We start from the raw sequence: 27504 nt of genomic DNA, 5'->3' as shown, positions 1-27504 counted from the left end.
CAGTCCAAGCTATTAGGAAGTCTTATTTGCTTGTGTGGACTTGTGGTCACCACATTTTTATGCCTTGCCTTACGAAAGACGTAAGTGCTTCAAAATGACCTTCCTAAAGCTTTTAATCGCATCTTCTCTTTCTACTCATAAGTGACTTCCAATTCAGCTAGTAAAATGCAGAGCTGCTTGCAAAGTGCCTGTTCTTCTGTTGATCCTCAGTGGTAGAAGAAAAATCTTAGCTATCTCTTGTGCATGACAGCTTGTGAGCTGCAATGCCACCTTGGTTCTTTCTCCTGAAATTACGGCCAGAACACAGGCCTTAGGATAATTTTTATTTCCTTTTTTGAGTCTTTGGAAGGCAGAAGACTAGTCACTGCACTTCAGATGCACTCATGTGATTTGACGTCTCTGAGACTTCTCTTCCTCTTCTCTTTTCTAGTGGGCTTTGACCACCTGAATAAGCTTCAGTATCACCCTGAGAGTACAAATCTTTTTAGATTATACCAGCAGGGTAATATTTGAAGTAATACATCTATTTGTATAGCTGTGCCAGACATTCTTCCTATGCTCTTCCTGTGCTGTGTTTGTAATTGTATCTGTCTTTCAAAAATTCAATTAAGGGACAGTTAATGAAAATTAATTAAATTAGGCCTCTGACCAAACAGAGCAGCACCATATAGATGACATATTAAAAGTTCATGATGGAGCAATGAGAAATATGCAGCAAACTACTGGTAAGTCTCTTCTGCATTCCTCAAAATACCAAGGAAAGATGATCTAAAGTTGCTTGTTAGAAAGGATAGGAAGTAATACACATTGTGAAACAGCTGCTACTGTTGAGTAAGAGGAAAGCTAAAAAAAAGAGAAAGTGAAATGGTAAAATGGATACAAGTGTTGAATTCTGGATGTCTTCTCCTTATTGCTAATGAAAAGAAAGTCTCCATATTTTTTCTGAGGAACAAGGGTGTAAAATACGTCATAATTCTACAAATGAGAGTTAAAAAAGACTATATTCTTTGGATGAAGACAGACAAGAAAGAGTCCAAATAAACAGACAAATAAAACTGAAACATTTCATCCAAGAGATAACTGTCCTACTGTCCAAAGTGTTTTGTTTTCATGCAAGGATCCAGAAATCCTCAAACACATTACATCGTATATCTATGCAACCTTCATATTTGATTTGATTCCAGCACATCCAATATATTGGGATGGAGAGAACACAAGAAAGATAGATGACATATCCTAATGATTAGGAAGTCAGTCATTATCAAGTATGACTAATTTATTTGCCAATTAAAATGAACATGCAGATACACACAGAAATGGTTATACCCAGGAACACTTTTCAGTCGCTTCTTACTGTAGTCAAAGCATTCTTGACAATGTTACCTAGTTGTGAATGCTTCTGAAATCTGATTAAAACAACTTAATTCATCCTGAAAATACAAATCTGGAAATAATCCCTAATAGCATCCCTAATAGTATCCTGCCACTAAAGTTGTACAGGTTAGTAGGGATGCCCATACATGCTGGTAGGTATTCCCATCGTTCTGTGTGCCTACAAAAGAAACGGTTTTTGTCAAAATTAAACTGTCTAAAAATAGTCATATTGCCATTTTTATTCACAATTTCTTGCAAAGTTTTGATCCCTTGTACACATAAGCTCTTACTTGAAGATTTGAATGACACTTCTACTTTTTTTCTTTCTTTATGGTACCAGCTATCTTAAAGCAAAATGATGGGTGGTAGGTTGAGCTAACAAGGTCAACTATGTCAACACCCTCTCACCATTTCTGGCTTGTTGTACCTGTGGTTCACAGCCCATTAGTCACGGTGTGTGCTGCAGAGTCCATGCATACCCCACCTCTAGGTTTTAAGCCAAATAGCTTAAAACTTTCCCTTCAATATACAGTGCTGCACTTTGCCTTGTGTCATGATTTAATCCCAGTCAACAACTAACTAAGCACCACTCAGCTGCTTGCTTACTCACCCCACCTCCACTTCCAGGTGGAATGGAGAAAAGAACTGAAAACAAATAAAACTTGTGGGTTGAGGTAAGAACAGTTTGATAATTGAAATAAAAAAATATATTACAACAATCATGGAAAGGAAGATAACAAGAGAGTGAAATAAAACCCAAGACAGACAAGCGATGCACAATGCAATCACTTGCCACTCACTCACTGGTGCCCAAGCAGTGATCTGCCACTCCCTGCCAACTCCCTCCAGTTTATGTACTAGACATGATGTCATATGGTATGGAATAGCCCTTTGGCTCATTTGGGTCAGCTGTCTTGGCTGTATCCCTTCTTGAACTTCTCCAGCTCTCTAGCTGGCAGAGCATGAGAAACCAAAAAATCCTTGACTTAGTATAAGCCCAAGTGGCCAAGAAGGCATCCTGACTTATATCAGAAATAGTGTGGACAGCAGGACCAGGGAAGTGATTGTCTGACTGTACTTGGTGCTGGTGAGGCCACACCTGGAATACTGTGTTCAGTTCTGGGTCTCCACTACAAGAAGGACATTGAGGTGCTGGAGTGTGTCCAGTAACAGGCAACAAAGCTGGTGAAGGGTCTAGAGCACAAGTCTTATGAGGAACAGATGAGAAAGCTTGTTTAGTCAGGAGAAGAGGTGGCTGAGGGGAGACATGACCACGACAACTACCTGAACAGAGATTGTAGTGGGGTTGGGGTTGACCTCTTCTCTCCAGTAGTGAATGACAGAACAAGAGGAAATGGCCTGAAGTGTACCAGTGGAGGTTTAGGTTGGAGATAAGTAAGAGTAGTTTCTTTACTGAGAGGGTTGTTAAGCACTAGCATAGGCTGCTCAGGCAGGTGGTAGAGTCACCACACCTGGAGATATGTATAAGATGTGTAGATGAGGTGCTGAGGGACACGGTTTAAATGTGGGCTTGGCTTAGGTTAGTGGCTGGACTTGATGATCTCAAAGGTCTTTTCCAATCAGAATCATTCTATAATTATAAGCACTACTTAGCAACAACTAAAAACATCAGTGTGTTACCAACATTATTCTCATACTAAATGCAAAACACAGCACAGTAGCAGCTACTAGGAAGAACATTTACTCTATCCCAACCAAAACCAAGATACTTTGCTACAACAGAAACTTTGAGTAAGCTTGCTCAGGCACTCTGCAGCAACTTAGAACTGAGAATGGAGCACGTTGGCTGAGTTTGTTCCAGCTTGCTTTTCTGAGACTGATGGCATGGCTGTTTCAGCAGCCACAGTTCCCTTTATGGCAGGCCCTTCCAGAGCACTCAACTGTGGTAATCTAACCTGCCTGTAAAGCAAGGCCATATTGAACACACACTTTCAGGGAAAGCTGAGGTGCCTCTCTGTCATTTGTCCTCTCAAGAGATGAAAAGCACTTTATTTTACAGAATCAAATGGAAAAAGAAAATCACACTTCTTCTACATTATTCTTCATATTGCCTCTACAAACAAGAGGAAATTAATACAGAATATAAATGTGCCAAATCAATTACAGCTGATCATGCTTTTCAGGTAAGCACCATTTAGCATTAGCTGCCAGCCAAGAAGGGCATGTTTCTACTTAGCTGGAGAAGAGGACTGTGCCCAGCGCAGCACCCATTCATCCCAAACCCCAAGGGATGTAAAGGTCTGGAAGCAACACTGTACTTTGAGCTAATGCTCTCAAAATGCTTCAGAGCAAGAGGAGGTATGAATATATCGGAGGTGGAGAGCAAAGAGGGGAGTGAAAACCTCATATATGTGGATATTTCAAGAAAATGAAAATCAAATTATTCATTTAAACACAGTTCATTAGTGTTCTAAGCAACCAATTAATCTTCTTTCAAGCATCACAGGACCTAGGGACTCATTAAATCAATTAATAATATGAAACTTTATGCTAGTTCATCAGGTGCTATTAGTAGCACACTGTATTCTACCACAGGTGACTCTTTTTTCCCAGTTCACTGTAAAGCAATACTGAGTATCAACACTTTAAATTAAGTTGTAAGTTAATGTTACTAAAAGTTATTGAAAGTAACAACTAGATAAAATTATAAAACAATACTAGCCCAAGCAATTGTTAATAAGACGCTTATTTTGCAGATTTTTTTTCCCCCTGAACTGCTTTGGATACAAGCAGCTAAGTTCATCTGAGCTCTTGTCACACAGTTGCAGCATGTTGCTTAGCTGTGGGTAACCAGCAATAAATTTATATGATCAAACCCACCGAGGCACTACTGAGATCATTTGGATTATGATGTAGGGGAACAGCTAACACAAATTTTATAGCTTTCAGTAATCCTGTGTGTTTCACAGACCAGCCATATGAAACTAATAACTGATGATGAGACTGTTTATTCAGGAAGATCCTTGCCAAAATGAAGGAAGATATACTAACCCAGGAAACAATCACAGGGGAAAAACCTCCACTAAAAGAATATCACACCTCAGACAGGAAATAAATGAACTTTCATAGCATGATGTGTAGGCAGAAATATCTATTCAGCAGGCAGAGAGCATGAGCTGCCTTCTCAGCACCACCACTTATACTCCCCCAAACCAGAGAGAAGACCTGTCCCTAGCTTTATTTGGGACCAGAATTGCTGTCCTTCCTTCTTGTTAATCATGTCCCATATTGACACGGCACAACTCAACATAATGTAAAGGCAGCAAACACATCAGCAACCCATAGCATCTTTGGAAGCAAAAGCTAGCTATATATTCAGAAGAACGTGCCATTGAACCAAAGGATATTCATTCAGACACAGTGCCCTGCTGATGGCCATCTTAGCAACTTTGAAACCATGTCCACTGTGCCATGTGATGTACCATCACAGGTCTCCATGCTGCACTGCACAGTGTGTGATGGGCCCCTCCTACTCACACTCCATAGCCTAGAAAAGCACTATCTTCAATGATTCTCAAATGTTAATTGATGAAAACACTTAAGTAAACACAAACACAGAGCTTTGGAGAACTTTGTGTTTTAGCAGGAAGACTTTGGCTCTCTCTTTTCAAAACATTACTGCCTCTCACACTGAGTTATCAAGACGCTAATTTGACACAATTTTTCTTCAATTCTGCATTTCAAAATAAGAGTTAGAACTTACGTTGGCTAGAATTCTCCTTTCTACACCATATGCTTGCAGCTCTACTCCATGGGCTGGCAAGCCATGTAAGAAACAAAACAGAAAACACCATTTCATTGCCAGATTGGGAGATCACTAGTAAACAAATTCTTGAAACCACCACCTTAAAAACAGATTTTCAAGTCTTAAAAGCTTTGTGTCAGTGACTAGACTACAGATGCTAATCCAAAGTTTGAGTTGGCTTCTGAAGCAACTAAAATATATCTATCCCTACACAGACATCCAGGATCTCACTCCTTCCCCTTTTCTCCCCATAAATGCATATGTGCCTGCCCACTTTCACGTCTAATACCTTGGCCCTCTTCCCAGAGCAGTGTGTGATATTCTCCTTCCTCTCTTTGAAGGCATGACACAGAATCCAGCTGCAACTATGCTGAGATTTGTCTACAGATACCATGTGTAGCATATCAGTTCCTGGAACTTCCATTTTGACATACAAAGCAATGTGTTGTTATTATTGCTGAATAAATAAAAGATTACACAACAGAAAACACAACCCACATCCTTAGAAAATGTTGCAAGCTTCAAATCCATGCTGCAAAGTATTTTGTAAAGAATAATGATTGCAGGAGTCATAAGGAAAAAAATGGATTGGGATTGTGATGATAGAACCATTTCCTTTGTCCAAATATTCATAGTTTAAAAAAATTACAAAACACAAAGGATCATTGTTGGGAAAAACTAAAGTTCAATAATGAGAAGATTTTCAAAGCTTTGTGATGTTTAGATATCCAGTTGCCCTTACAAAAATTAGGACTTTTTTGGTCCCTAATTCTTACCTAGCTTTGTAAAATCTCATTCTGTGCAGTTCATTACTACCATCAGTTCACATGCATGCTTCCAAATCAAACTTCATTAGGCATAGAGCTTCCTGAATCAATTGAACTTACCAGTTAATGCCAGCAACATTACAAACAATCTTAAATATAGTACCAGAGACAGACTAAACACAAAAGTCTACAAAAGAAATAAAGCTTGTATATAAAAGCAAAGTTGACATAAAAAAGGCAGCCTACACAGAACACAGAAGAAAACATCTTGCTTTCAGTATGATTAGCTATTACAAAAAAATTAGCAAAAAATTAAATCAATGTCATATTTGCCAAAGTAAACAGCACAAGACAGACCTATGTGGCAAAAATGAGGATATAACACATGCCTAACGCCTAACAGAAGCACAGCAGGCATACGTGTGCGAGCTTTAACCCAACACGTGCAACAGTAGCCATGAAGTTTTCAGCATGGACTAAGCAGCCACATACACATTCAGAATCCCTCAAGAGCCTGCACCGCAACTGCTAACTGCACCTTCATCACTACCACGACCTGGGTATGCATTTGCTTGCTCACATTACAAACACCTCAGATTTCTGCATGTGTATCAGCAGTGGACATAGGGTAGTTTGTGTTGCAGGTGAATGGAAGCAGCATTTGCTGTATGCCTGTTCATCCCTAGTAACACACAAAAGAAACCTGATGAGACACTGATGGCACGATGATTCTTGCTGCCTGCACCAAGTTCTCAAACAACAGTCCAAGAAACAGATTCTCTGACTTACAGCTTATTAAATATACATGCCCTTATCCATACAACCAGCCAATAGAATAATCCAGCTTACAAACACAATGCACATATCATTGCAAAACTCTGGATTTTCCTCTGCTCTTCTTCCCCTCTTTCCCTTCAGAGAAAGCACACTATAGCAATGCAGCTCCTAATTCAAAATGTGGGCAAGACACATAAAACAACTGTGCAGTCCAACCAAATTAGCCAAGTGAGGTAGATATCAGGAAATAATGTCTTTCTGAATCACTGACATGGCACAACAAAATGTTTGTTTTTTCCTTCAACATGAATACTCTTCAGAAGGTTTTCTTCTTAAAACAAAAGGCTTATCACTTCACTGCTCTCAGAAACCTCCTGTTACTGAAATGAAACTGAACAAGGATGAATGTTAAATAGATAGTCATGAAGACAGCAAACATAAGATGGTGATTTTAGAAGGAAGGACAAGTCTGCTATGAAGCAAAGTTTTCCAAATGTTACCAACACCAAAATGGACCAGCAGCATGAGGTGTTATGTGCTTTGGCAGAGAGTAAATCGACAATATGAAATGAAATAGAGGCAGGTTATTAAAACAGCAAGCTTTGTTGGCACCTGTGGTTTTCTAAATTCTAATCAAGCTTTCAAACAGATTTCCTATTTGCAACTGGAAAAGAACATCACACCTATTGTCAGAAGCTTTAAGGCTCATTTAATTAGTCCTGAAAACAAACTGGGGCAATATTTTTTTTCTTACTGATGTTATGCAACACACATGTTTCAGTTTACCTGTGTTTCTACAGACTTCATACTTCTCTGTCTTTGCTGTTAAGGCATCTGGAATCAGTTAGTATGTGTCTTTCATTTTGATACCCTAAAACAGTAATTCGGCTATATCCAAAACTCTTCAAACAGACTCTGTTCTCTGTTGAACCATCAGTACAGAACCAAGCCCTCTGAGCACTTTACTGGCATCTTCTTGATTTAAAAGTAAAGGCTGGGAAGCAAAACTACTTTGTCTTCCATAAATAATCTGTAGATAGACTGGGAGAGGTGCCACTCTAAACACTTCCAATAAAGATGAAAAACAATAAAACCTTTTCTTTTTGCTCAAGGGATAAGAACAATAGAGACATTACATCCATTGTTGAATTAGCAGCTGTGTCTACCTTGTGCTTACTCATAAGAACAATCTCAACAAAGCAAAGGATATGATGAAGAGCTACTTTTCACTAAATAAGTGGGAAGGAGTCAGAGGTGATAGTCTAACTAAACCACTGAGCATCGTTACGCTCTAATGCATCATCTCTGCTGTAGTGGTGTTTCATAAACTATTCAAAACTATTTAAAAAACAGGCTTTGCAGCTGCTTGGATGTACCATGGGATAAAGTACTCACAACGAAAGCAAATCAAATACCTCAGATGCTATTAAAAATTTCTGCTGGGAAATACAAAGATTTTGATCTCAGTTTTGTTAAAAGATTGGCAGATTCCTCCAGTGGGTTGCAGAGAAGTAGCTAAACCTCAAATTAGAAACAATATAAGGTGTTTTTTTAAAATTTACTGTTGTTTGATTATAGTTATCAGATTTAAGAAAATATTTTATTACAAATAAAACAAACAAACAGTCTTACACTGTTCTTAGCATTTTGAAATTCAAGCCCATGTGAACATCAGGGATTGGAGAGAGTTGATGCACATATATTAACAGAAACAGTTTGGAAACTAGTTTTAAAGAATAGATATTCAGTGCAAAAAATATTATGACTCTGCATTTTGTCCACTGCTCTCTTTCCTACTCTGTACTTAACTCTTCCCTCTACCCAGAGGCTCCAAGCCCTGTCTCCTCTATGGAAGGAGAGGACTACAGCCTGAAGGGGATTGGGCTGTGCCTAGGCAAAAGCACATGTATTCACATGCTGTCTGCAGCATGGCCCTGGAGGGAGCATTTCTCATCTATGGCCAAGCAGCTGGTTCTGTAGGACTGCAGGAGCTTTGTGGTAGCTCTGTGTAAGCTAACTAGCTACCAGCAAATCTTTCCCTCATGTGATAACCTTGAAGTTTTATAAACATTCAAGTAAGTAGCTTTGTAATATATTCACATGTAAGGCATCTGTCAGTTAATGTGCGAGACACTAAATGGAAGGGATGTGCTAATCTGGTACTATGCTTAAGGAAATGTTTTTCAATAAATATAACAAGCTTCAACATCTCAAAGGATTTTGACTCACATAGTACTACCATTTAAACAATGCCTCAAGCAGCACATACTACTTCTAGCAGTACCATCCCAGTTTCCACATAACTCAGATGATTTCCCAATTGTGTTGTTTGTGATAGACAATTTCCTTCTCATCTGACCACAGAGATTATATGTCACTTTCACCTCCTATGTGACATTTCAGAAAGTTACCAATGAAAAGCACTGGCTAAGACATAGCACGTTACTGCAAATACATTATATGATATCCTAGCAAATGGGAAGAATGCCATTGCAAACTGATTTTGTATAGTACATGTGGGAATTGCTAAGGATATCCATAGTCCAGTAAACATCTACTGCTGCCATCTTGTTTGCTCACTGACAGCAGATTCTATATCAGTTAATGAACAGTTTCCATAATACAGTTCTCTCACATTTTATCAAAGGGTATGTGAAGTAACTTGTGATATAAGTTAAACAAACGATTCAAAATATGCAAACCCCTCAATCCAGTTTCTTTACTGTAAGGACATTTACAACATACCTTATTTATATTTCATGAAGGCCTCATGGCATAAATAAGCACACTAAGAAATCAAGAACCACTTTTACAATCAGATAATTGAGCCTGCAAATTTCAGTAAATATCCACAGTTCCTGGCTATCAGCTAAAGACATTATTCAGAGGAGAATCTTAATCCAAAGGGAATTCATCAGAAAGACTAAAAAATTGCTAAGTATAAATGTCCCATTTGAATGAAAACAAAAATTAATTTTCAGGAGAGAAGTAAGATATTGCTTTGAAAACTATTATTCATTTTGATGACTGGAGAGGTAAAAGAAAATTCTTAAATAGAAGAATCAAAATATTTAAAGTCTAGCAGCTGAAAGAAAAAAAGGCACTGAGAAGAACATGGCTTTTAAGACAGGATAGAAAATAATATGACACCTATGAAACGATATACAAGACGGCTAAGTAAGTAAAGGCCCTTTCACAGCAAAAGAAACAACTAGAAGCTGTGAATCTCAGTGATTCCAAGATGCCAACAGGACAGAGAGGCTTTTGACTTTGTTGTTGGCTGCCAAACAGTACAAAATAGCACATCCAGAATCAATACATAGTGTCATCTAATGAAAGAGGTAATGAGATTTGTCATCATAAGAAGACGTGACCAGATCACCCGAGCACACTTGTCTTGATACCTTAACGCTAGAGGAAACCTGCGCATGTTTGATCCTTGGGAATCCCTGCCAATGACAACCACAGCAAATGAAAAGGATTATTTTTTCCCTTCCCGAGTTTGCCTTAACATTTGCTACACTGTTGCAACATTGTTCTTGGTATCTCTAAAAACTATTTCTTCTCTGAAGGACAGACAGGAAAACAGTGCAGGGAGAAGAAACAAAATGTTGGAAGCAGAATGAGAGTGACCCAAAAGCCAAGGGGAAAATAAGTCCTGTGCAAACACGGATGACATCAAAGCCACTGGTGAAAAAGTAGCCTATAGTAGCAGAGGAAGGACCAGCTGAACAAACAGACAACTGTCAGAAGATCTCATCAATAAAATGCAAAGAGCAGAGGGATATGATGTTAGAAGACAGCTGTTAAAAGATTGAAATAATGAAGTAGCAGTAATGATACTACACAATCCTTATAATTAGACCTCTCTGAGGTCTGAGAACACGTACCATACCATCTCGAATGTGGTACAAGCAACATTCGTTCCAGTAGCCTTAACTTCAGAAACAACTCTGCCCTGGTGCCCGTGAACTAGGTAGAACGCCCATTTTGGAGACCTCAAAGTGTAAGTAGCCAAAGGAAACACAGAAAGGAATATTAAGATGTTGAGAGTTTCTGAGAAATACATGTTCAAAACAGCAGTAAGGAACTACTTATTAAAAATTTATCACATGCATCTGAAAACCCATTCTCCATGGAACTAAGAATCAATATGCCATTGCATCCAAAGCCAGATAACTTTAAATGTAATTAATCTTTTATTCCATGGAAATTACATAGAGCTGTTAAAACCATGCAATGAAAATAAGACTCTTTAGAAGTAGTGAAAAGGCAGAAACATACCTTTTTTCCTTCTTAGGAAATAGTTTTCTTCCATTTTTTCTACAGATTTTAAAAACCATTGAGCAGCTAGTTTCCTCTGAAAGTCCAGTCCACCTATAGTTTCTTCTACAGTGGGCTCAAGTATATCACAAGATGTAAAACACAAAAGGATGGGTTCAAGATGCATTTACAGTAAACAAGCACATTCCTCCCCATTTTACCTTTAAATATCAAAAAAGTCAATTAGATTCTTACTTGTTTTCCATAAAACTATATAAATCCTTTGAGCTTTGTCAGTTTTCTTTTGGTTTATAGTAGCTCCTGCAACCATATTTATCATTTGTAAGAAAACTGCTCTCCTATAGCAGCTGCTTTTAGTAGTTCCTCTGTAGATTTATCTTCTGAAGTTCTCACAACTGTAAGTTGCATAAGACTTACTTAATACATGGACAAAGCTAATGTGAAGTGTCTGGCAAGGCTTCTCCATGACTTGCACTACTGATGAAGACATTAGCTCATCTATTTAGAAAAGCAAATCTAATCACAAATTAAATGAAGATATTGAGATTGTCGTCCTCTGAATGGAAAGTTTCTCCATACTTTACAAATGAGCATTCCAATTTCAGTTTAATGTGATTCTGTAGTTAATTTCACCTCATGCAAAATGACACGCTAATGCAACACAACCAACAGTTCGGTCACAATATTGGCCCAGAAAAGAAAGATCTTTACACTCTAGTTAAAATGGTTTTAGGTAAAAGTTTGAATTAATTTCACAATTAAAATAAATGTATTGTACATGTCAACCTTTTCTCTGATTTCACCCTTAATTTGTAAATTTTTTCTCTGAATTTAGTCATAATTGAATCCTCTGAATTTGGTAATAATAAATCCTTTGAGGCTTCACACAAATAGCCTTTTCAGTTTCTTTTTGTTCTTTTTCATAAAACTACATAACAAAGTTTACTGGAAGGCAAAGTACCTGTTACCAAAACAATTTTAACAAGTGGAAGCTCATTCTGTGGCAAGGGCTAAAATCTGTTTTCCCCTTTAGTAGGAGTCTGTTACTGCAGACTGTCATAGTTTCTAGAGATTATGCCTGATTATACAGGGTCAGCAACACCAGTCCATAAACAGTAACACAAGATGGGAAGGAGAGCTAGGGCAGAAGCTCAAGATCAGGAAGGGTTAGTGCTTTTTGAGATTGGACTTAGGATATAAGAGCTGCTTACTGCTCAAGCAAGTAGCATTAAGAACATACTTTTCATTCAGCACATTCCCTAGCTCACTCCCCTCTGGAAGAAGCCAGAAGTCCTCTAACAGACACCCCTCCCCACTCTCTCTCCTTCTTGGCAAGCTTTGAACAACAAAAACATGGTGACACTAATACAGAAGGATGTAACACTTCATAGTCAAGAAGTAAAACGTGGGTTTGAGTGATACACAGAGATGGGGGCCAGTAAGTCTGCTTTAAACTGCACAGGCACAAGAAACGAGGTAAATAGACACACACTTTGGGTGTAACACAGACTCCTGCACTTCTGCACAGGCACTGCAGGCACATGGGAACACCTACAGACTTTGAGTGAACTCAGGACAATTCAGTGGCATGCTCATTTTGAAATACTGACCACACAGAAAAGCCCTATGTTTCAACGCATATGCCTTTCTGTCCAGGATTGATCCCCATAAGAGTATATATTTGGTTATTGTTTATTTTAATACACAACTTCCTCTTGTCTGGATCCCCAAAATTGTAAGTTACACATTCTATTTTTAATATATGCCATAATCTGGTTTTCCATTTTGTTTCCATAAAATGTTTTAATAAAAAGTTTTATGGTGCCAACAACATAGTTGAACTATTTTCCTTTAAATAAAAAGAAGCCTTTAAATTGCAATTTATTCTCATGTATATTCTGCGCTGAAACCAAAACCTGTTTCTACTTGATGGACCAGAAAGCATACTCTTGATTTCTGTAATACAATGATGGAGTTTTCTTTCCTCTACCAGCTTTTCTGCTTCCTAAACTGGACACATTCCATCTTTTATGTCAAATGTATCAAAACAAAAACTGTCTCCAGCTGCCAAAACAGCTTCAAGGAGGAAAAAGAAGGAAAGGAAAAAACCAAAACTGGAGAGGTGAAAAAAAAAGAAAGATGGGTAAAAAAAAAAGGAGTGAAAAAAAAAAGGAGGGAGGTTAGATTTTGTCTGCTATCATAGAGAGTTGATGGTCATCTATGGAATTATATTTGATGCAATAAAGTGTGGTAAAATCCAACAGAACTAAGACAACACATGGTTTAACGCAATGGGTAAAAAAATGCATGCACTTTCAGTGCAGTCCATAATCCAAACAACATGGAAATAAACAACAGAATAATGATTCTTAATACTCTCAATAGTCAATAGAAATCTTTCTTGTTCAGTTACAGAGAAATTTTCCATGAACACCTAATGATCAAATTAAATCCATTCTTCTCACAGTTTACATTTCTCTGTAGTTACAATGAAACTCTTACATCAAATGATGACTGTTCCGTTCATTGCACTCCACCTCCAGCAATAACACTTCAAATGGAATCAAACATGTATGAACTGATGAGTGGAAAACTGCTTTTTCAACATAAATAGAGAGAAATTTTAAAAATGCTTTCACAAAAAAAGAAATACCACTCAAAATGCTGGTCAATGGGAAAGCCGTGTAGGAACTGAACTGTAGAGCACATACAATTCTGCTGGATACTGATATAGGGCATATAAGAGCCTGAATACCCCGTTATATTGCTGGATTTGTGTAGGCAGTTACAAAATAATAAAAAGCTCAGAGAGCAGAAGCACTATGAAAGCATTGCCTTCAAACCAGCACACATCCTACATAGTAGTAACACCCTTGGAAAACAGAAATTGGATCTAGGCCAAAAGCACGAGTTGCATGGCAAGAAAAATCTGCAGGACAGTCTTCTGAACAACCACTGTTTGAATGAAGCCTGGAGATGCTTGCGAGGGAACTCCTCTGTGACCTGGGAAACAAGGCATTCATAATCCCATAAAATAAATACTACTGCATGTAAAATACTCAACTACACCATCATTTTTTTCCAGCGTAACCACCACAGATCTCTGTATTTACCAAGAGGTAATGGGATGAAGCTGAAACACAAAAAGTTCCACTTAAACATAAGAAAAAACTATTTTACTGTGAGGGTGAGGGAGCCCTGGCACAGGCTGCCCAGAGGGGTTGTGGAGTCTCCTTCCTTGGAGGTCTTCAAAACCCGCCTGGATATGGTCCTATGTGACCTGATCTAGGTGAACCTGATTGTGCAAGGGGGTTGGACTAGATGATCTCTAAAGGTCCCTTCCAACCCTACCATTCTATGATTTTCCCTTATTTCATGGATCAAAGAGAGGTACAAGTCACAGGTTTTACTGTCCAGCTTTCTTGCCAAAGTCTCAAATTAGCACTTCATTTCTGAGCACTGGCAGTTGGTGCAAATGCAGTAACTTCTAAGTAGCAAGGCTCAAGGGTTGCAAACGGAACTGGGGAAAAACAACTCTGTCATAGCACCTCTGTGATGCTACTGCTACTTTTTGGCACTTTTGGAGGTGTATTTGCTACATTGTGATATATACAGTTTAATATTGCCTGAAAGAAAAAAGAATAATAGATGATTTTCTGAGACACGTTACCAGCATTTCTCAAAAATTTTGATAGATCAACACCACTAAGATTCTTCTGCAAAGCACCTTTTAGTACAAGAGCACCTGTGAGTATAGCCTCAGAGATGTCCCTGAGGACACTTCTCAGCAGCACCCTTGCTCCTGACAGCAGACTAAAAATAAGGAGCCAAGCATGAACCTTAAGTGGTGTTGAATTTCATGCAATTTTGTGGGAAAGATAAATGAAGAGTAAAATGAGGTCAGGAGATTTATTTTCACTTACCTAAGAGAGGCTTAAAAACTAGAAACAGTACAATAGTCTTCTATAGGTGACAAACTGTCACAAGTTCTCTGACCTCAGTCTACTGATGGGTTTTATTAAGTGAGTAAGTAACAAAACCAGGTTGTCTCAGTGTAAGAGTTTAGTGATAATTTACTAAAAGCCAAACACATTATCCACATTCCTCTTCTGCTTTCATTCATGCTATGCTTATTTGATTGCAACACTGAAACCAGGCAGCTATCTCAAAATACACCTAATATTCAGCACTGCAGAGTGGTTTCCTACATAAAAAAAGGTTTATGTAGGTGGCCTGCAAGGTGCCTTACTACATAAAAAAGGTTTGCCACCTTTGTAAAAGGTGTTGTTTGATACATTCCCTACATATGCATCAATGCAGCTTTCTCAGACACATACTCAATGCTCCTTCATAGACTGCTTTTGATTATAAAACCAGAATTTAAGGAGAATCAGAAAAAGATTTTCTGAAGACTGCAAGTGATATAAATGATGCTTCTGTGACTATCACAAGACTGTATACATTTAATAATTGATGTTTGCTAAACAATGATTAAAACAGAGTATTTTTCTGCTATTTTGTGTATTTGTAAAAATGAAGACCTAGTTGATATGGACCCAACCATCTTTTTTAAATTGCTGATACAGATACACAGTCTTCAATTAAAAAGAAAAAAGTTAAGAAAGAACCTGTAAAAGGGACATAAAGAATAGACCCTCATGAATTTAGGGCAGCTGTGCAGAAAAGGAAACAATGACCTGATTACCTAATTCTCACTAATTTTCCTGAAAGCACACACTCTGAGGTTAAGTTTAGACTCAGTCTTCTGAGCACTGCTAAGCTTTAAGTAGGACAGCACATGTACATCTTCAAAAAATATTTTCTCTCCAATTCTAAAATTTCTATATGTGATTGGCAGGCTCATACTAAAGTTCTTCATGTCACTACCTTTTCTTATTAAGATCAAAACCCAGGTCCTTATGTTGCCTAAAGAAATATGTTTATGAAAGAAATATGCTGTGGTCAGGCACTCCAGCCTAAAATATCATGCAATACTAGGATTTTATCTTCAGAAAATTTTGAGTCTTCAGAAAATTCCTTTTAGCCTACAATGAGCTACAAACTCTGACATGTTATTAAAAAAAATTATTAAAAATGTGAAACTGGTTAAAGAGGATGTTCTATTTATGTTAAATGTTTTTATATGACTTCACACAAAAGGCAAATATTTAGCTGCCAGGCCCTAACCTGTAAAATATACCTATACACCGGTATAGGTAGCATGGCATTATCATCCACTGGACAGTCACAGAAGTGAGAATTTGTTTAAAGAGAGCCAAACTTTGCTATAAAACCAAACACTCACACATCTTGTGCTGCATCTCACTCTTACTCCAGATGTCCCAGGCCATACCACTACTCAGGGTAAGACAGGTGACAGTCACAGGTCAACATCAAGTAGTCTCTCCAAGTGTCAAAAATGTGCCATTTGTAGAACCTGCAGGTCACTATTACAGCAGCATGCTCAGAATGATTTTTTTAAATGAACCTCACCTAGGAGACATCTCTTGATCTACAGGCTCTCAAGGTGGTTTCATGCAGCTGTCACCTCAGTTATGGTCAATCAGCAACACTTCATTCAAAATATTTCCTAGTTTCAGAAGTGAAGAAAGTCTGGTCTTTTCAAAATAAGACCATTACCACTTACCAAAGGTGAAATACAGTATGCCAGCATTTGCAGCTTCTTTTTTCTTAAATAAGGACACATAAAGAATATCTCAGGAAAATACTTCAGGATTTTTGAGTGGATCGGTGGCATAGAGGAAGAGTAGCAGTGTAACTTCCTTTCAGTGTTGTCCACAAAATATCTTAGACATAAACATCTCATGATTTTGCAGGCGAGGAAATGGTGAACTTTATTTGTGGTCCTGCCTCTGATTTGTCAGGGAACCTTACTGTTTGCATCTCTGGATTCCTTCTTTTTAAAACTGTCAAAATTTCGCTTGTCTTGCAAACTACTAATACAAAGTGATATTATGTAAATGCTAAGTATTATAATTCCTATAAAGCCTATGTCACAATGTAATAAATAAGAGGAACTGAGTTTCTAATTTCTCAGTCAATGCTATTTTATGAAGTATGTGCAGGGTATATTTATTTCAACATAAAACAATTTGGAAAATGTCCTTCCTTCCATATATAAGCTATTGTCAAACTAATAATAGATGTATATTTCACTATGTAAAAGTATAACCTATTTTTAACCTCATGCTTTCAAGTAAAGTTTATGAAGAAAATACTTTAAAACAGGAAATCAGAGTCCATTTCCTGTTTTAACAAGGATAATCCCTTGACCAGTAGGCACAAATATTCGTTCCTCTTTAATGTTAATTGGCACACTATTCATCCTATATTTCACAATTTAATGAAAGCAAGCAAGTTGCTGGGGACATTATTAAGTTCAAAACATCTTTCACCTTATTTATCCGGAACTCAATAAAACTGTTCAGTCACAGACTTGCAGCCTCCGGCTAGGTTCCTGCTATTAGCCTTAAATCACTTTTAGAGTTGCAATAACAGTAACTGGCCAAACTCAAATATACATCTATCTACATCTGCTAGATGGTTTTCCTACTGGACAGTCTGGAAGAATTTCAGTTATTTGACCCAAACTGCAAAGTTTGTTGCTCCTTATCAAGGTATCAGTACTTTGAAAATCTGCAAATTAGCATATGAAGAAAATGTATCTGGAAGAATGTTGGAAGGTCAGTGGTTTTTCTTTTTTTCTAGTGAGCATAAGATAGCCTCTCAAAAATTGCATGTAGACACGAATTTTAAAAGGTAACTACTGCTTGTAAATATCTGAATCTCTAAAGTTCCAATCTCAACCATGAAGCATCTTTTCAGAAACTGATTTCTTCAATCAAAGTAGCTTATCAGGCTGAACAAATAAAAATAGACCATGAAGCATAGTTTCTTTTCACCCCTACATGGAGGAACAGTATAAAAGCTGGAAGTGACAGAACATGGCTGCTGCTACCAGGCTGAACTAAGACAAGTAGCAGCAATACCTGGCCCATCCCAAAGCCATCAGACTCAATGACCCCTGGGTCTGGCAGCATCAGCCTCTTCATGCAGCAAATCATCCAAAACATCATGAATGGGGGAACTAAATACCTATTGCCCTCTCTCTTCTGTATATCTTCTGTATAGACAATATAATCAAAATATGAATCCTTCACAAGACTTTCCTCAAAATTACTTTTGAGTTCTTCACATATGATCAAAGTCCATGAGGCTGTTTCATTGAATGTGCTCTTAATCAAACTACTTTACTTGCTCGGAACTGGTACAAGTACAGAACAGGCATGCTAACCAGCAGAGTCAGAGCTGTAGGAGAGAATTGGGATGGGCAGGTAGTACTGCTGCATGATTCGGCCATCCACTTCCCTCTTTGTCCTGGAGAATGTGAAGTAAGGCATTCACTGCTCAAAGTTGCACATGCCTACGTTCCCACTGCAACATCCCTATTTCATGCCTTAAATCATACATAAAATCTAAGGACAATGGCCCCAAATTGCTGCTTGGCTTCTGTCCAAATTACACTTCCCACTTCTGATATGTCTCTATTAATGGCAAGTCTCATGCAAATAGCGTAACATATATTGTTTGAACAGCCCTTATCTCCATATGGAGTATCTCTCTCTCGATTTTTTGCCTTTCTTAACTCATGCAGCTATATCCATTCTCACCTGGAATCACTGACTTTAAATCAGGAGACAAGGGAATGAAACAGCTAGAAAACATGACTATGCTCTCGGTTAGGTCTCACTGGAACAGATGGCAACAATCTCAATGACTCCAAGCTTTCTTAAGACCTTGAGCAAACCATATTTTCACAGAGGTGCCTCCTTTGGCTACATGCATGCTGCAGGTGATTCTCATTTTATTTGCCTACACTAATGCAACCCTAAGACAGCTGCACTGAGTTCAATATATACAACTTCACAAGTCTAAGGAGGGCAAGATTAACAACCACACTGAAGAAAACTGTTTCAGAGCATAATGAATTATCACTGCTCCCCCATAGCTTAAACTTGTTCACACTAGCCAGACACTACCCTACACATCAGTGACTACATAATGCCAGAGATGATGTGTCAAGTCAGGTAATCTTAACTGAAAACATGCTAAAGCACTTGTGACCTAGGCATACCAGTTTCAAAAAATCCTCTGCAGCAGATGGACAGCATGACTGACCATATCCTCTGCCCCTTTACATGTAAAGTAAAGGAGGATAGGTAAAATTCCCACAAGGGATGGGAGGCTACCAAACTGCATTTTCAGAGTAGCACTTACTGACTAAAATGAAACTATGCAAATCACTTTTTTTTGCTTGTAAATAAGCATCTCTTAAAGGGATCTATTCAGATAAACTATTCAAAGTTAACAGTGACACATCTTTTAAGTCTAAAAGCTTTGACATGAAGTTACATTTCTAGAGATATATTTAATACAAATATCTTTGGAAAGATGACCAAGGAAATCTGATTGATACAAGAAATATCCTTGGTTCATTTTGGTCACTAAAAAGTTAGTTTTCAAATGTTCAGAGCCAAATATAAACATCTGCATGAAAAAAAAATGGTCTCTGACAAGGCTTAAAATATGGTAAGATGGGAAAATAATACTGACACTCTGAATCCAAAGAACTAATTTTACAATAGTCATATTGAAATTGCTTATAATGGAGGTTGTATTGAGAAAAGTCTCATCTAATCTAAATATTAAACAGCTTACTGAACCGCAGGATCTATTTTCTTTTGTGATATGTTGTCTAATGGTTTCATCTTGTCTCAAATCAACAAGTCCTCCTCCAGCTATTCAATTTGGTGAAATAACAGACATGCCTACATGACTTTTTTCTTCTCAACAGAAAACAAAATCAAACCATTCCTTTAGTTCTGCTAACTATGAGTGCTGGCCCTTGAGGAATGTAAGGCTAGGTTGAAGGAAGTTGTCTCTTCCAGCTCTCCATGTGCATCTTGGAAGTATCTTCAGATCATTTTATAGGTTTTTCCTCTCACTGGTATAACTCTCAATTTAACTTCTCTTTCCATCCAATCCCATTTTTTCAGTCTTCTCCTCAATCTCCTGTTCTCATCTTCTCACAACAAATGACCATAGCCATCCTTGAATCTTATCTGTCTCACAGTCCACACACCTAGGTAGGAGGTTTCCAAAGGCTGCCACATACTCCTTTTTGTTACAATCTACAACACGTTTCTCATCCTTTCAGCTAAATCATTAATTTGGTTCTATTTTTGCCTCATCTTCAGAAATCCTCTCTGGCCTACCAAGTACAACCACAACCACATCATGCCATCCACCAAGGAACACAGATATATTTCCTGCTGTTACACTAACCATCTCAGTCTCTAGCTATTAAACACAATGAACTAAAGTTGACTGTCCTCACCTTTACTTCCAGTCATTGATCTTACCTACGTGCTGCCCCTTCAACCCCATCCTGAATAATTAATCATCCTTCCACTAAGTGTAACATTGTCCAGCATTTCCACATGTGCTTATCTGGTCACTGTTCAGGAATGAAGTTCCCTGTTTAACTCAGAAAAACCCTCTCCCATCACCTAACAGAGGAGAGTGTGGACTTTTCCTGTTCACATGTTTAATTCAAAACTACCCAATTGCTAACCTATATTTCCCATGTGAGTTTAACTTCATAGCTTTCCTTTTCTGTTACATTTTCACACTGCAGTTATCTCAAAACCAACCTTCAGAATCTATGAGCACTTAACATTTTTTATAGCTAGATGTCTGGGGACTTGTGAGCATTGCTACAACACAGTAACTATACAACATATACAACTCCAAAGGCAGGTGCCAAATGCCACATCACCAAGGACATTTCTTGGACTGAAGACAGGTCTGAATACTTCACAGAGCACCACTCCTTTGTAGTCAATATAAAACTGCATTGTAAGCTAAATGCTTTGCAGGGTAAATATAAATCTCACCACCGTTGATGTTTTTGAAAAAAAACCCTTATGTTACACCGGATGAGTAGGGTAATCCACCAATAATTATTCAACTGTCCCATAAGACAGCCTGAGAGAAGTGACAGAATGCCAATTTGGAGACAGCTTGAGTCACATGCAATTTCACTCCAGGTGGGCCTGGACTCCAGCTTACATTCAAAGGACACTATCAAAACTTGTTAAGCTCTTAACCACCATGAAAAAAGAAATTAATTAAACAGGGAACAATATTTTCCTTGTAAAAAGTATTAATTAAAATATTTACTTTCAGAGTCTTTTCTCCTTCTCAATATTCAGGTAATATTTCAGCAGGACAGTCCTACAAGTCTCACCTACAAGTGAATTAAAGATTTATTGTTCCCATAAACTAGTTTTAAACCACACTGGGTCACCCAAAGAGTTCCATCCCAGAGGATATCATTTCAGAACTAGTTCCAGAGCTTTGAACTGCATTCTCTATGGGGAGAAAAATAATATTGCTGTAATAGACTGACCTTTCTTCAGATATGTCGATATCTGAAGGATGTCAGTTCACTGTGAGAATGTGGGAGCTGGCATGCCTCCAGAGCCTCTACGTATTTTCAAAGGGACCTTGCCTCTAATTTTAACCCATGAAAACAGAAGTGCATGGCTGGAAAAAGGTAGTACGTCCTTAAAAGCCTCTCTGTGATTTAAATACAGCTACATTACTTGCATCAGTGATTTGGTAGCACCACTTCACAAAGGCAGAAGACAAATGACTGGCCTGCATTCTTGCACATCACATGAAACAGAAAGAACACCGGAAATGTGTTTGGATGTGAGAAAGCACCAAACAGCAATGCCTTTTGGGTGGGGGTGGAGAGAAACACACATGCTACAAAAATCTAATAATTCTCCACCCAAGCATTGCTAGTGAATGATCTCACCGGTTTCCTACATATACTCAGCAGCCTTCCTGCCATCACTTCGTTGAGCCAAGCAATGATGTCAACAGTCCACCTGTGAGAGTGATGTAGCCCTCTGGGTCATGGTTGCAGAGAACTTGGATAAAAGCTATGCCAGTGTTAATTAAATGCACCTCTTGTTTTACTGTTGATTTCCTCTGATAAGGCTCAGCTCATTTTTCCTGGAAAGACTTCCATGCTTTAAGGGAATCAGAGCCAATCATAACACAAAACAAATATTGCCTAGAGAATACCAAGACAGCATGTTAAATATTTGGTTAAAAAAAAAACCCCAAAATGATTGCCTATCAGTGCTTGGATAAATACAAATCTCATTAATTTACATGCGTTAATGGCAAGATGTAATGCTAGTTGCTGTAGATAGTTTATTATCTTTCAGCAGTACTTATCTTTATCATTGGTAATGCTCTGCCCAATTAAACCACAGCAAAATTCCAACAACCTGAAGAATGTCAGTTCACTGTGAGAATGTGAGAGCTGGCATGCCTCCAAAGGCTCCAAAACCTGCTTTACCAATGGTAAGTTCTGCCAGGTTAGAGCAATAGGAACTTAACTTGTAAAGAATATGCTTTGAGAATGGAATTTGACATTTAATTAATATGATAATTATCACTACAACTTTAATGAATGTGTTGTCCAATAGCACTTATTCTGCCACCAAAAAGGTCTTAGCTGTAAGAGAGCTCTAAGCAGCTTAGGTATTAAGGATTCTCTTCCACTAACACAATTAGCCAACAAGTAATAAAAGGGAAAAATATATACTGCTTTTCCTTTTTTGCCCGGTATAAAGAAATCTAATTCACTGACATGCTGGATGTTTTCACCGTATGCTGTCACCAGGATTTCTGTAACCCCTCTACTCATAGAATCTGAACTCCAGCCACTTTAAGCCTTCAGGACGTGTCCTTTTATACACGCATTGTTCTTGTAGACATTTTCAGATAGCTTTATTATCAAGAAAACTGTCAAAAGAAGATTTTAGGTTTTGGAACCTGGTATAAAAAATATTCCTTCTCGTACAACTTAAAAAGTACCATTAGCCTTAAGATTTAATTGCTGACAGCAACAGACACAAAGGATCTGAAGGTGGCAAAATAGAAAACTGATCTCAAAAATAGTGGTAAGACTGTATTATGAGAGTTTGTTTCCTGATGACCACAGTTTTTAACTCTGAAAGGCAGCAAGTTGGACCACTTGCCATAAATTTAATTCCAGAGAAATAATTGTATGGTAAGAATGTTAGGAATACCATCCTATTCATTCATTGACTCTGATTTGTAGCAGTTGTTATAGTTCCAAGGAGCGTTCCATCCCACGTAATAAAATATTAACAATATTTTCCAAACAACCAATGATTGATGTCTGTTTATTTAGATTTTTAGCTCTTAAGGATCTTAATGTTTATACAGTACCTTGCTCTGCAAATTGTCTTGGAATATATAACAGTAAGAGTATACTGCCTATCCAATTCCTGATATGGGAAAGGTTCCATAGCTGTACTACCTCTCACCAAAGTCAGGGTAACTGACTTAGATGCACTTTCTACTGTCTTCCCCACTAAGAAATCCCATAAAGGAAATGTCCTTCATGAGAACTGTATTTTTTGTTTCTAAGGGAAAATCAAAAATGAGAGGTAATCTTTGAACTTAATTGATCTACTCTGCTCCTATGGACAGTTCCCATGAATTTATGAGGCTGAATTTCAGATAGTTTGTGTAAAAAAGTGCAGTATGACTCATTCAGAAAGCTCAACCCAAGAACATTTCACTCTGACATCCTACAGAATAGTTTCCTCACAGATTTGAAGTAGCTGCTGCTCACTCTTCAGATTCACTCCTTCTCATAACTTTGACACACAACTTCCAGAGCAAACTTGAATCCAGGCCATGAAGGACATACAAGAACTTCTGAAAAAAATTTATTCTGTCACCAGTAATTGGAATTTGGTCTTACACAATTTAAATACACAGCTGCGTTCCACTTCTGATGGACATGCATAATGTGACCACACAGAAGGAAAGCATATCCCCAAATCCAGTCAGTTGAAGTGACACAGTTTCCTGAACTTCAGGAACTCTCCTGGTCAGAAAGTACTTCCTTCCTTGTTTCAAACACTTAATTGTTTCAGAGGGAATTCAAAACAATAGATTAGTAACTTTCAACCTTTTCTAAGTGTACTACTAAACAAGGAAATCGCGTTGTGCTCTGGGAAGATGAGATAACATTGGGAGAGTACTCTTTCCGGAAATGCAACAGCTTTTGCATCCCTTCTATACCACCATCCCATGGACCAGCTACATATAAGTAATAATTCATGCTATGAGATGTTAGATGCAGTTCAACTACTGTTTGGAATAAGATGTGCATGGTTGGCAAAAGGTATGAGCTTCCTAATTTGGGTCCGTACTTTTAAGGACAGGTAGAAAAAAAGGATGACAATTGCCTCTTTTTATCATCCCACTGTTTGAAAAGGAGAAAGAATGTTCTACTTCTGCAGTGAAAAAATTATCCCTTCTCACCATAACTTAGTTTTACAGAACCAACAGAGATGTTCCCAAGGACTGGGAATAGACCAGGGTTATCAGCTGAAAAGCAATCATTTTAATCATATACTTTTCCTAACACAATTCCTTTTATCTAAATACACTACAGAATGCTTCAAAATTATGGATAAAAGATTTAACATTTAGAATAGAAACATGTAACTACAGTTATTTCTAGGCTGCAATTTGAATAATGAAACGTAATTGACGTAAATTCATTTTTTTTCTGCAGCATTATGGGGTGTAAGACTAACAGAAAAATATCAGAAACAACGGCAAGGGTCATTCTCTCAAATCCTATAGTCAAAGCTTTTATATGATATTACATTTTCCTAATTTTCTTTTCCAATCAATGTAGAGCTACATGTTACTACAAAAAAAAAAATCCCCAGAACTCACCTGTTTCTACATATTATTTTTGGAATCAAACAAGAAATGCACTTCCTCGTCAAGCAGGGTCAAAGGAAAGGGAACATTCTGTACTCACCGTTCCTACCAAAGGGTAGATGAATCCAGCTCCAATACTGGCTCGCACATCACTAATTGGCAAAATGAAATCAGTGGGAACACCCTTCCTCTCAGGCTGATGGGAGAGGGATAGGTGAGTTTTTGCCATACAGATAGGAAGATTTCCAAATCCCTAGCAGAAAAGAGAAAGAAAATAAAAGAAAGATGTTTTAAAGATTATTGTAAACACAAAATATATTTTCACTTTGTTATCACTATTTTCTAGATTTCCTAAAATCCACGTAGCAACAGTTAACCTCAATTTATTAACAGTTACTATTTCAGAAATGGACAGAATATTGTCTTTTGCATACTATTCTCTCTCAGCTCAGGTCTGTATCTGCAGGGACTTCGCAGCAGTGACATCCAGCTTCTGGAGTTGGTTTTTCAATCTAGAGTTTGGTGCAAAATACATTGGTGCCTATACAATGGCTAGAGTGTGCTATTTTCAGAAAAATGCACAACATGTATGATATTGAAAAAGAAACCTACATCAACTCAAAACTCCAGTATGGCACTTCCCTCTGGCTCTAACGACCCAGCTAGATACCTGTTTGAGACTAGGATTCATAGTCTAAAACCATCTAAGAGTAATAATGTCTTCTTAGGAGTAAACACAAATTGCTCATGATACTTAACTTTTTTTCTTTTTTAAACAAGACAAAATTTGTGTGAGGTGATGGCACCCACTTCACCAATGACAGTACCATCATTACTCAGGAAGTGGGAGAAAATCAAGGGAAACCCCTCAGCAGCTACCCGCCGATATTTGTCTATCTCACTATTGATTAACCTTGAGTGACGCAACTTGCACTCTTCTGTTCAATTCCTTGATAAACAGGGATCAAATTCACAAGACCAGGAGGAGAGGTGGCAATGCAGGGAATCACCTCTGCAGCCCAGTGCTGATGACAATCCTTTAATGGTATTGCGAAAATACTTCTTAATCCTACTAACATTTAGACTAAAAAATGAGTTAGAAAATCACAGCAGGAAAAGATAAAGACATGGATTATTTTGCTTTAAGGATACTAAGCTTTTCCATATAGAAAATCAAATTAACTCTCTAGGAGACTTGCATCATAGAGAGGATGGCTATACTTCTGCCTGTCTCACCAGGCTGAAAAATACTTGGGATTTTTTCCATGACACATTATCCATAATTTCTATTTTCTGACAGAAAGGCTCCAGCCATGTTTATGTGCAGAAGCTGTTCCATTACAGAAAACATATTCACTTCTCCACACGGTTTCAAAACTGTATTCAAACTTGTAACAAAGCCCAGTCCCGCATGATTGAGGAATGGCAATATATTTCAGTTTCCAGCATTTATGACCACTTGAAAAATATATCAATAGAAGGAAAATAAATTATTTTACAAGTATTGGGAACTTTGTTATTAATGTGCATGACAGTGCACAGGTCTCTTCATGTTTGCAAACTTATTTTTTTTGCTAGTACAAATAAACACTCATATTGGGCACATTTGCAGATGCCACTTTTGCAGATGTGCAGTTGTCACATTGAAGGCATTAACTCAAAATTACCACTCTGCATAGAAAGTAGTGCTTCATCAAGAATCTCAGAACGATTCCAAACAACATACACTCCTTGTGGGAGATAGCTTTCGAGGTTAAACCTATTCTCTGCTATCTAATCTAACTCAAACTAATTCCTACTGCCTTCCACAGTTCAGCACCACGGGTAAGGTCACGTCTTTTAGCAAAGCTTGACTAAACACCTTTTACACCCCAAGCTTTCCCAAGACTCTCATCCAGCAGATACCTGACCACATAATTCACTGGTGTTCTTACCTGCCGGGTATACCGATCAACTTGGGACTGTGCAGCAGGAGACAGTTCTATATCCTGAGCTCCATACACCTTCTGAGCAATGATCCTTATTTTTTCAACAATGGGAAGCTGCAGAGACAAGAAAACAAGACAAAGATGAACACTAGCAAGGAGAAACTAGGATCGCGTTTGCTGCGTGAGAAATTTGAATATTTCATTTAGATTCATCCTTGTTAAACAGACTTGCTAAAGTATGAAACCAAGTGAAAGGTACTGGTGATGGGTGTTATATTCAGATGCAGGTACATCAATTACAATCATGATTTCAGCTACTCCATCATTTATCAGCTGCACAATTTGTGCATTACAAATTTGACAACACAAGCTTATGCTCCAGCCTAAAGTGGAGGAAGAAAATGGCTGCCACGTAGTTTTAAGAATCAAGAGCTAGCACACACTACAGATACTAGGAAGTAAGCTTCACTGGGTTAACACACATCACAGAATCACTGAATGGTAGGGGTTGGAAGGGATCTTTAGAGATCATGTACTCCAACTCCTTGGCTCAAGCAGGTTCACCTAGATAAAGTCACACAGGAACGCATCCAGGTGGGTTTTGAAAACCTCCAGAGAAAGAGACTCCACACCCTCCCTGGGCAGCCTGTGTCAGGGCTCCCTCACAGGAATGAAGATTTTCTTTCACAGGAGAGAACTTTTTGTGTTCCAGCTTTTGTCCATTATCCCTAGT

General features: G+C 38.0%; 1 protein-coding gene across 1 annotated transcript in view; it reads right to left on the bottom strand.

Annotated features, from left to right (window-relative positions):
• The window catches only part of MTHFD1L (methylenetetrahydrofolate dehydrogenase (NADP+ dependent) 1 like), a 150635-nt gene that overhangs the window by 21791 nt on the left and 101340 nt on the right, over positions 1-27504 (bottom strand). Inside the window, exons 25-26 of the mRNA XM_061990315.1 lie at positions 26778-26885; positions 24944-25096 (exon numbers count right to left, since the gene is read on the bottom strand). Coding sequence (XP_061846299.1) covers positions 24944-25096; positions 26778-26885 — 261 coding nt within the window. The remainder of the gene's footprint in view (positions 1-24943; positions 25097-26777; positions 26886-27504) is intronic.

Source organism: Colius striatus, chromosome 2 (genome assembly GCF_028858725.1).
Source record: "Colius striatus isolate bColStr4 chromosome 2, bColStr4.1.hap1, whole genome shotgun sequence".
NCBI lineage: Eukaryota > Metazoa > Chordata > Aves > Coliiformes > Coliidae > Colius > Colius striatus.
The sequence above is the reverse complement of the archived record's forward strand: the minus strand, read 5'-3'. Positions and strand labels throughout refer to the sequence as shown.